The sequence below is a fragment of the Cervus canadensis genome, chromosome 7, assembly GCF_019320065.1.
Source record: "Cervus canadensis isolate Bull #8, Minnesota chromosome 7, ASM1932006v1, whole genome shotgun sequence".
NCBI lineage: Eukaryota > Metazoa > Chordata > Mammalia > Artiodactyla > Cervidae > Cervus > Cervus canadensis.
In genome coordinates, this window is record NC_057392.1 from 82945194 (window position 1) to 82957554 (window position 12361).

The 12361-nt window shown below is 35.0% G+C and overlaps 1 protein-coding gene across 4 annotated transcripts in view; it reads right to left on the bottom strand.

The window, feature by feature from the left end:
• RSRC1 (arginine and serine rich coiled-coil 1) overlaps positions 1 to 12361 on the bottom strand; it is a 402045-nt gene that overhangs the window by 217154 nt on the left and 172530 nt on the right. For all 4 annotated transcript variants that reach the window (XM_043473907.1, XM_043473906.1, XM_043473905.1 and 1 more), the window contains exon 5: positions 9017 to 9053. In XM_043473907.1, coding sequence (XP_043329842.1) covers positions 9017 to 9053 — 37 coding nt within the window. The remainder of the gene's footprint in view (positions 1 to 9016; positions 9054 to 12361) is intronic.

Genomic DNA, 12361 nt, shown 5'->3' on the forward strand with positions numbered 1-12361 from the left:
ATATTATAAGTATCCAAATACAATATTCAGTTACTCTTGTGGTTTCAAAAACAGCCTGACTTTCAGACTCTTGAATAATGGGAAGCAAGGGTTATTTAATGCACTTAAAATATTTGGTTATACTTTAGAAAGCTTATAAGCACACATGAATAAAGGTCAGAAAATAAATTTTATCTAGGTTAAATATAAATCTGAGACTACTAGTAGTATCATTAAAATTACATGACATATTGTCATCTGTTCTTTCTATTATTATTTTTTAAGCTAACTGGCTACCATTTTCCACAAAACCACTGTGTCTTAAAAATGCAACAAAAACCGACAGATTTTTCTCTGGAAGAGAGGAGACAGAGTAAGGGTAGGCTCAAGGTAGACTCGGAAAAAGGGCTTAAGTTCATGCTGTTTGGATGATCAGATAATATTTTTTAAGCATTTACTTCAGAAACAATTTTTAATAAACTTGTAACTAATCAAAATGTTTCAGAGAAATGGATCACTGGCAAGGAACTGTTCCTGACTGAAATGTGAGCTGGTTCCCAGATTTAGGACTTGTAAAGTAAGAAATCATGATAGTAACATGATATTAACATTTAATCCATATTTAAAGGTATTTTAATTTGCATATATTCATAGGACACACTTATTTGTTAAAAAGAAAGAGAGAAAAATTTATGGAATTGATCTTTCAGAAAGAAGAAAAACTTCATGCTGTTTTATCTCACAATCACAGTTTAAGCAAAGCATCTGTTTTAACACACGGAATTACCCTAAACCTCAAATATATATTGGCTTAGGTGAAAAAAAAAATTAAAATGCTGGGAGGAGAGGGATTTACTACACTGAAGTCCTTAAGTAGTATATGAGGTGATAGATATTTTTCATTTACATACTTTATATATTTCACATACACATGGTGTATGAGTAACATCAGTGCATTGTGAGATAATTATGTTCTCAAACTCATTTAGACAAATGTCAAAAATGTTTTCAAAACACAGTGGTGAAACATTAAAATAAGACAGGTATTTTAAAATGTAACAGACAAAGGATGAGCAGGGTTCATAACCTCTGCTTTGAGAAGAGGTTTCAAAACCTCTGCCTGCATCCTCAAAAGTATGATAATAATATATTAACTGTGTTTATGCTCCTGTTAAATAAAAGTATTAAACTGTGAACTGAAATACAGCCATTTTACTTATAAGTTCTACGCAAAATAGCCTAAAACAGAGAGAAAAGGGCTTTTACTAGAATGTAGTACTATCGATGAGCATGTAATAGCAATGGGCCTGCCTACATTTCTGGCAAGCAGCAACTACAGTCTACAAACCACTGATGGGCTAAACAAGCTATTAATGACAGTTGCTTTTCAACACTTAAAATGGCCAGACTGTGTTGCCTGACCACAAGGACAAGTAGGTCATCACTCTCAAATGTTATACAATATAAGAAACATAAATGAGACCTCTGTGGGGAGAAAAAACCCACAGGTATGGCTCCAGAGTTCTTTTGCTATCCAACTATTAATAGAAAGCAAATCCCACTTAAAGTTGTAAATACTTATAACCCATTGTACTAAAAGATTTATCATCACTTATTTAACCTTCCACCTAGAGTTGAACAAGGTGTTATTAGTTCTGGTGCCCAGCTCTAGCTCTGAAATATACAACTTAATATCCAGAACCCAAATAAAGAAAAAAAAAAAAATTGGCCCTCTGCGACTCTCACAGAGTAGTAAGATGATGAAATTTTGGTCCTGTGTAAACCCATGGAGTGTCTGTCTCTCCCGATCATTCATAGGTTGCAGAACCATACTCATGACTATATGGGGGATACATTCAGCCAGATTTTTAATCTGATTCAAGGGCCATGTTCCCTGCCCACTTGTCTTTCAAGTCAATGCCTTTCAATGTACTTTTCTTTCTGGTGTTTGCTGGACCAGCAGCATTAGCCTCACTTGGGAGCTTGCTAAATGCAAACTCTTAAGCCCCACCCCAGACTCAGAGTTTAAACAGTATCTATAGGAGATTCATATGCACATTAAAGATGGAGGGGCACTGACCTAGGTCATGTTCTCTGACTCCTACGTATCTCCAGTTATTTGACTTTTCAGAAAAGAAAACAAGGGGAGCTTTAGAAGTATCATACTGATCAGGATAATTCACTTCATTCTCTGCCCAAGGAGACATGTCAAAGCAGTCCTTCTTTCAAGTCAGAAACAACCCCCAAAACTATTCTGACCTTAAAAAAAGTGGCAATTTTTCATTTAGCTCAACCCAATATATTCAGATCTTAAGCCCTCTCCCAAGAGGAAAGGATAGCATTATTTTTATAGATTGCTAATAAAAAACAATAATAGCTATACTATAATCACATGACAAGATTCTATCTCCTGTACACTTTTATAATTGTAACAATAAAAATGTATGTTACTATCAGCCACTTGACTGTATTAAAATCACTCTAAAAAGAAAATATTTTAACCCTCATTGAGTATTTCAATAAGAGCGACAACTCACTATATTATCCAGAAGTTAAAAACGTTAAGAGGTAGAAAAATAGGGAGTCAGCTACCTTTGATATAACAGAGAACTCAGAGTCAATTGTTGGCACTTTAGGACATCATTAATAAAACAAGTCAGAAGCAACATCACCACCTAATAACCACCCACTTCCACTCCTTCAACCCTACTGTGTTAACAGATAGATACTGGGGTCACATCAGAAAGTCTTTAATTTGTATATGATTTTTCATCAAATAAAAAGTACTATCTCCTTAAGTTCATTATAAAATCTAACTAAGCATGACATTATAAGCAATGATTTTCTCTAAGTCTCTGAGTAGATATTCACACTGAACTCTGAGATGTTTTGTATTCAATTCTGCTGACCATTCTGATCATTCTAGGAGGACCTCAGGAAGACTGAATTGGATTCAAGGGCTATTGAACACTGATTTCTGACATTTTTCATTATAAATTTCTCTTTTGAGGCAAAAGTTTTCTAAGATATCTCCCCTTGTCATCACCCCTGATAATAACTTAAAGTTTAATACATAAATGGAAATAAAAACAAAAATCATCCCCAGGAAAAAAAAAAGTATAACACTAACATGCCAAAGTAGTGAACACAGGCCTAGGAGCCGGTGTTACCAGAGCACTAGCTAGAGCAAAGGGGCTTGAAATGAGTGAAACCAGAAAAGGCAGCCTGAGGAAGCGCTGCTTCTGGGAGAAAATCAGGTAAACAGAAAACATGGAAGAAAGTGGTAAGAAACATGCTAACTAGAAACAAGACAGGCCAACCCCTCCCTCCCTGCCATCACCATCTGTTGAGAATGATGCTTCAGTACACTGTGGGAGCTCTTCCCTGGCGGCTCAGACACTGAAGGGCACACCTGCAATGCAGGAGACCTGGGTTCCATCCCTGGGTTGGCGAGATCCCCTGGAGGAGGGCATGGCACCCCACACTACTACTCCTGCCTGGAGAGTTCCATGGACAGAGGAGCCTGGCGGGCTACGATCCATGGGGTCGCAAAGAGTCGGACACGACTGAGTGCCTAAGCACAGTATCTACCGCGGAAGAGGGCACCCTTAAACCAGGAGCCCTGTCTACAAAACACCTAGGGTTTTTAAAGGGGAGGAAGGGAGGGAGGGAGGGAGGAGGGGAAGGGAGGGAAAGAAATCAAAATCACCCCCACATAGTAACCAGATTAAAACATTACAATACATGAAAATTCTTCCCTTAAAACCAATTACAAAGCACAAGACTCATTTGGACAAATAATAGAAAGAAAACCTAGAATCAGATATTCAAAGAATAAAAACATAAATTTAAGGGGGAAATATTTCAGATATGAAGGATACATTATAAGGTACACAAAAAAGAATAAATTTGAATGAAAACTTAGTAAGAAATACTGAATAAAACCAGGAAAACAATTGAGAGAATTAAAAACAAAAATAAAATAAAAATCTATAAAGGTAAAAATATTAGGCTGGTACCAGAGATATCTGGGATATCTGAATCTGGGAAAGACTGAAGGTGGGAGAAAGGGATGACAGAGGATGAGATGGTTGGATGGCATCACCGACTCAATGGACACGAGTTTGAGTAAACTCCGGGAGATGGTGATGGACAGGGAGGCCCGGTGTGCTGCAGCCCATGGAGTCACAAAGAGCTAGACACGACTGAGCAACTGGACTGAACTGAACTAAACCAGAGATATCAAAAGCAGAATAATATTTCAAGAAAGTCAAAGAAAACTGTGAGCCAAGGATTTTATGTCCAGTCCAAGCTGTCATTCAAGTGGCAAGACTCCAGAAAAACAGCTTGGAATGTGCAAGATCTTGGGGAATATTGTACATATGAGCACAGCTAAACAGAGAAAGAAACACAGTAAATATAATGATACACAAGTAATTATGGAGTAATTTCCAGCATATACTAATGAGTGAAAAGAGCAAATTACAGCAAAAGTATATACAATATGCTTTTTATAAGAAAGAGGAAATGGGAATACATACATATAAGCACATAGTTGCTGTTGCTGTTTAGTGGCTAAGTAGTGGCTGACTCTTTGGCAACCCCATGGACTGAAGCCCACCAAGCCCCTCTGTCCATGGGATTTTCTAGGCAAGAATACTTGAGTGGGTAGCCATTCCCTTCTCCAGGGGATCTTCCTGACCTGGGGATCAAACCGAGGTCTCCCACATTGCAGGCTTATTCTTTACCATCTGAGTCACCAGGATATATTCTTAATCTTATGAAAAGCACGGGAAGTACAAACAAGACATTGATAAAATTTGCTATCTACAAGAAATAGAGAATAGCTAGAAAGGAAGGGAGTAACACCTCTCTGAGAACAACACAGTATATAATATTTTGACTTCTGGAAACATGTTAACCTTATGGATATTCAAACATAATTAAATCAACAAGAATGGGAACAAAGGCACCTAAAATTAAATATAAAGTGAAGTGAAGTAAAAGTCGTTCAGTAGTGTCCAACTCTTTGCAACCGCATGGACTATACAGTCCATGGAATTCTCCAGGCCAGAATACTGGAGAGGGTAGCCTTTTCCTTTTCCAGGGGATCTTCCCAACCCAGGGGTCGAACCCAGGTCTCCCACATTGTAGGCGGATTCTTTACCAGCTGTGCCACAAGAGAAGCCCATAAATGGGAACAAATGAATGTGACTATATCTCAAATGATTAAACTACACCCAAGGGGGAAAAACTGCAAATAAATCTTGAAGTCTTTTAATTAAGTCTGTTTTCAAAAGATACAGTTATAGTGATTTTGGAACTATTTTATGTATATTATGATTGAGCAAATGGGTAAACATATTAGTGCTACAGGAGTCTGGATTCTCACTTTACATAAATAAAAATATGAAATGGAGGAGAACAAGGAAGAACTCTGTGGTTTGGATTGAAATTGGAGGCATCAGTATGACTCATATGTTATTAAAATTATCTATCTATGTACTAACCTCCCTCCCTCTATTTATCTGTCTGATCTAGGACTAAAAGTTCCTAGAAGCAATAAAATTCCAGAGAAAATGAGCATATCATATGTCCAGACCTTGACTCCTAAATACCATTCTCCTTTAAAATGAGATACAGTAATCTGAAGAAATGGCTGATTCTGGGAGTGGGACAGGGAAGGTATAAGATGACCCTGAAACATGTTTATCAGAAAATGAGGACGTGCTCAGGGAAGAAAAAAAAATATGTCGAAAGGACCCAGAAATCATCTTGAAAGAGGACTCTCTGGACAAATCTGGCACAATCTGAGTGACAAAGTAAATAAGAAAAGTAACTGATAATAATCTGTTCATGAGTCTTTGCTCACAGTAAAAAGAAAAGTACAATAAGAAGGATGGGCTTTTCTTTAGAGTAGAATGCACATCCGTGTCTGACTCTTAAAGACCATCTAGACTGTAACCCATCAGGCTCCTCTGTACATGGGATTTCCCAGGCAAGAATACCGTGGGAGTGGGTTGCCAATTCCTATTCCAGGTGATCTTCCTGACCCAGGGATTGAACTCACATTTCCTGCATTGGCTGGTGGATTCTTTACTTACCACTGAGCCAACGGATCATACACCTTCCTAGAAACATGAAACCTGGGACCTTATAGTAGAACGCTGGCTCCTAAATACAGGGGAGTAGTAAAGCTGGAAAAATCTCATTTTTTCAATCATCAGGCAAGAATCATCAATGGATCATGGGGCAGCAACCTTCAAAGGCTGTGTTTAGAATTTTAAACAGATGTAGTCTTTCTGGGTGGTAGGCAAGTTTGTGAGAAGATAAATAAAATGGTATTGGGAAGTATACTAAAAGAAATTTAAGCTAGGAATGACACGCTGGACAGTTCACAGGAAAAGGTGGCAACACAGATAGAGGAATAATGAAATAAAGACTGAATCAGGGCCTGAGAGACTGTGACAAATAAATGAATCAACCCCTGACGAGGTCCGAGGGAAACAAAGTCCATCCATCTTACTCTTCTCTTCATACATCCATGCCTGCTTCCTCCCTTCCAGGGTTACAGATTCCATATATATCAAGAAGAGCCCGTAAACAGGGTACAGACAGTGCGACCATGTATGTGTCCTTGTGGTAAATATAACATACTTCATATGTCATTTTTTTAAACTAAATTTAAATTTATACTGGATTTTACCTTCTCTCCAGGACAATGCTAATTTTCTATGACAATCCAAGTAAATTTGGAAAGAAAAAGGCTGAAGAAGGCTGCATGAACAGAAGAAACTAATTCTAAATGTGTGGGATGCTCTTCTCATTTTATTTTTACACTATGTATTTTTTTTAAATCAATCTATTAGAATCTGTAGTTCTAACTGTATTTGGCATACAGTCAATTCAAAGAAAGAGTACAAGGGCTACAAGGCAAGGGCTATAAGTACTGTTCAGCTGGGAAGTGGAGAGAGAACAAACCTAAGGAGCCCAGAGTTGCTACATTGACAGGTTTCTTTAGCGCTTAACCAATGAATTCTTACATTTACTTCCTTTTAGACAGTTACAAAGAATATCATTAACTTTACTGAATATTAGTAGTGTACAAAGCAATACATATGTGTATATATGTGATATTATGCTATGTATTCATAATGTTAATAGTTCACAGTCAGTGGGTCAATTTTTATAATGTTAAGCTACAGAGTTTGAGTAATTGAGGTAAAATGCATTAAAATCATCTACTTCCACTACCTGTTATATTAATGCTGGCTCTCTGATCCCTAAAACGCATTATCTTTGAAACACATTTGATGTACATGACATATAAAAATTAAATATAACTTAGAGTCAAGAATGGGAAATAATAATTTAACAAACCATTACTCCTGACTAAAATTAATACAAGTGGCCATACTTCATTAAAGGTTTTAAAATACCTATAGTTGAAGAACTCTGTTCAGATGAAATCTTATTTTAAAAGTTTAAAAGTATACAAAATAACTAAAAACGGGCACTATTCTGGCCAAGTGGGCACTGGAAGTCTGGAGTGCTATTTGCCACGGGGAGATAAGCTGGCAGCCCAGGGCAGTTAGAAAACCACCACAACACAAGGTTACAAGTCGAGTGTAAAGGCAAGACACTGTCACTGAAGATAAACTCACATTAGTAAGTACGAAAAAATATAAAATTTAAACAAAGGAAGAATCTAACTTGTTTACTGATGAATATGAATCACATAAGTATAAAGTCTTTTTATTAAATAATAATTTACAAGAGATTGGCACTACCTTAGCTGTTCTTCCTTGTTATAAGCTAACTGATACTGGTATTAGATGTTTCAGATTAATATTTTTATTGTGATGCCCATATGTATCTCCTAAATATATGCTGTACTCTTAAGTGAGAAATGACGATTCAAGAAATAATTTTTAATAATGAGAATAACAATGTTATTTATTTACTTCTAATCTGGAAATATATACATAGTTCAGTTTTTCTAACTTGGTTATTGTGTTCTGCTTCTAATAATTAATCTGTAATTTTTTTCTAAACCTGTAATTTTTAGCATGATTTAATCACTTTGAAAAGTTTAGATTTCCTCAGTTTCCTTTAGTTATTGAAAGAAAAACCAAAAATCCTTTCAACTCTAAAACTGCTGTAAATAAAAAGGGAGCTGCTCCTATTTGCTCTTGGGTGAGCAGAACAAAAGCACATTAATAGTTAACAAAGCTACAATATGATACACGAATGAAGTCTTGCATTAAAAAAGTACTTAGATTGTATTTACAAAAGAATCTCTATCATTAATTATTCAACATTTGGATCTGACCAGAAACCAGAGCATGACTTTATAATGCTCTGTTTAAATGAACTACTTAATGTTGTAATGAACAATCAATGTGGTGAGCTCAATGAATTTTGGACCTGGTATAATACAGCAGTTTTCCAACTTTTTGATCAATGGACAGATTTTAATGTTAAGTCAGTCGGAATTTCACTGGTGCTTTAAAAATGTTTACTTAAACTGAAAATTTTGCATCTCAATTATTTTATATTCTAAAACTGAATGTAGTTTAAACCAATGCATTATTCATAAAGCAAAGACATTAGGAAAAACAAAGCTGTGCGCTTCTTTCAAAGCCGTTAAATTGCTAAAACATACCACATTTATGCATGCACTATTTGATTGTTTTTTCCTTAAAACACAAGCTTGTTTTTGTCAGATCAAGATATGCCAAAAATTCTACACCAAACATTTTTGTTTATAATTAAAGCAATCATCAATCCAAGGATTGTCATCCATTTTATTTCATCTCTACATCAAAAAAAAAAATGTAATTTAAAAAAATTTTAATTCCCTTGAAATGATAAGATAAATGAAAATGTAAGTGCCTTCACATAATAACAGTAAGCTGACCCTTTGGGAAATGGTTGACTTTCTCAATACAAGGTATTCAAAGCTCATTCAAAAGTGTTCATTTAGAATGCAGATATCAAAGATGATGCAAATGTTCAAGAGAAAATTAGAACTTACCAGATGTTCTAATCCAGCTTTGATGTTTCCAGATTCCCTAAAATAGAAGAATAAAAGTTTAAAATAGTTGTTAAATCCTTGTCTGCTATAATTTATGTTTACCTCAAAAATATTTTATAAACCCCTATAATTTTTTCATATATCTTTCCTAATGTTCATAATAACCCCATTTTTAAGGACAAAACAATTTCCTTAGGAACAGATAATTTATTTATATCTAATAGTAGTATTAATCCTAAAATTTATATCTGTCTAGTAAAATGTTTCAGATTTTTCAAAGTCAGTAGAGAACAAAAAAAAAAATCAAACATATTATCATTTTACTATTTGTACACTATCTTTATTTTACATTAGCTTTCTCATTAGTTTATTTTTTAACATTTATTACAAAAATGTTCAAACATACAGATTCTATCTACCATCTAGGGTCTACAATTGACATTTTACTATATTTGATTTATCAAATGCCCATCCATCAATAGGTCCATTTTTATACAAAGAATATGCACAAAAAGAATATTTATCAGTGCATAGCTAAGAAACTAAATCTTAAATTTTTTCCTGCCATTAATTTTATCAACTTAGTGCCCTCTATAAATCAGAACCTAAAATAATATTGAAAAAATAATCACCAATGAAAACACAAACATCAAATATCACAATATATATTTTAAGTATTTAATTTCTTGCTTTTCACTTAAAAAAAAAAAGAGTTCTGATGAGACAAAATACAAATAACTGTACAAGTAGCAAAGATAATTTAAATACACATTTGGTGGAATATGGCAATAGCTGGATGTTTTTCCTGATTTCGGTTAACGCTAATCTATTAGTGAGAAATGGACTTTCCCTATTCTCACTCTGATCAAGCAGTATTTTAATTCCATTATTAACACCACACCTTATTTGCTTTGACACAAAATTATACTTCTACCACAATGCAGAAAATAACTATGGAACATCTGACAACAGTACTGCATTCATAATGTTTAATCTTTTCCCCCACACCTATTTTTCTCTGAAGTGGTCCCAATGTTATTTCTTTTCTCTTTATTTTGTCTCCATTTTTTTTTTTTTGCCAAAAATATATTTACTTCTGTTTCCTTTGTCTTGTTGTATAATCTTCTTTCAAATTTCCCTATCATTTCCCTTTGGATCAACTGCTTGAAAACTACACTAGTGGCTTCCAATGTTCCCTCTCACTGCCCAGTCTGGCATCTTGGGGATAAACTCCACTGTCTACTGATTAGTACTCCTCTTTAGCCATTCTCTTTTCTGCTTCTGACAACGCTATGTAATCATCATTTAAAAATTTAAGGGTTTCTGAAACTAATTCTCTGGATGCACTTCTAATGACAAGTGACAGAAATAGATTGCAACAAGGTGTGCCACAGCAGGCCAGTAACTACATAATTATTTTTACCTTTATTATTATCAGATTAATATATTTATTAGAGCTGGAAGTCTTAATGAATTTTTAAGTGTTCACAAGAAAGTTTTCATATAAGCATTTGTGTAATTTAAAATTTAAACAAAAATAATAATACACACAGTATAACATCTGACAGTGTAATATGTTTGTATGTGTGTGTGTATACATACCACAACAAAATTAAATCTTCCTATCAGTCACCCTATCACCTAGTTCTCAACCACTGATATTAGCTATTTATTTCTCCTTCCAAAGACAGTCTACGCATGTGTGTGCATACTTCTGTGTGTGTCTGTGTACTTCTCCTCCTTTTTTCTTTTCAACCCAAACAGAAGCATACCATACATATTGCTTTGTTTCTGAACTCAGCAATCTATGTTAGAGTGAAGTATATTTATACTATATAAGTCACATCTGCTTCATTTTTCCCCATGGGTACACTGTCACACCATGGTTCTTATTGGAAAATAATGTAGTATAAGAGAACAAGAATGCTCAGATTCAAAGAAGAAGTCCATAATTTATTATTTGAAACCACTGAGGCTAGACATGTTTCATCAGAATATTTTGGACCTTTCTGGTACTCTGTTCTGGTATAAGGATGTGCTTTACACTCATTGGATTTATGTATGTTTTATCTACTATTTGAAAGGTTCAAAAGGATCAGCTATACTAAATTTTTAACTGGTATTTATGTTTAAGCCAGTTTAGTCAAATTCGGCATTGTTCATATATTCAAGTTTTTTTCAATGTTTTGTTGAATATGAATTTAATAAATTAAGCACTAAAGTTTTAAAAAAATAAAAACAAACAAAGAATATTTTGGGTTTTAAGAAAAGTAATAAGGTACATACGGTGTATGTCATAAAACACAGACAGCAATACTTCAAGCAGCATCTCATCATCATACATATTAACAATTCTGAAAGAAAAATATGAATGTCCACACAAAGTGGGATAAACAAAGATGATAAACAGCTTCACTTAAGGGTAGGTTTTGCTGTCAACTGACTTCATCACAAACTTAGGAAAAATCCCTCAGTTTTCTGAGTTATTTATATTTTGGAATCAAGGATAAGAAATTAATCTTTAAAAAAGAAAGAAAGAAAGATTGATTAGCTATTGCTTCATTATGTTTCCAAGGAATTCCTTAAATTAAATGATTTTAGGAAATACATATTTGGAATGACACGCCTGAAAGAAAACTAAGCATCTTCCTTGATACATGTCCCTTTCCTTTGCTTCCAAATATAAGCAAACATAATCAACCACAAGGTCCTGGCTATCCAATATCCTTAGTTATCATGTAGTGTTAACCACTTGTTTCTATCTTCACAACTATGTCTTATTTTAGGCCATCATCTTTTCTCTCTCAGATTATTGCAAAGCTTCTTAATGGGTCTCAATGACCTCTGCCTTGCCCTATGTCGATTCATTCTCCGTAAGAGAGCAAGATCTTTGTAAAATTAAGCTTGATCATGTCGATTCCCTTCTTAAAATCCATGGCATACTACTGTACTCCAGTTTAAATCCCTCTGGTATTTGTCAAAGCTATACCACATGGGAAGTAGTAGCAAATACCATAACAAACTACAATCTAAACAAAACCTCCTGTGGAGAAACACCTTTTTCTCACAAATGAAGTAATGAACTCTTCCCATGTGTTCACATCACAAAATTCCCATACTTTGGACTGTAGCCCACCAGGCACCTCTGTCCATGGCATTTTTCAGGCAAGAAAACTAGAGTGGGTTGCCATTTCCTACTCGAGGGAATCTTCCCAACCCAGTGATCGAACCCACATCTCTTGCATCTCCTGCACTGGTGGGCAGATTCTTCATCACTGCACCACCTGGGAAGGCCCCTGGGTAGATCTACCCAGCCCCATAACACTCCAAGAACCAAGGCACCTG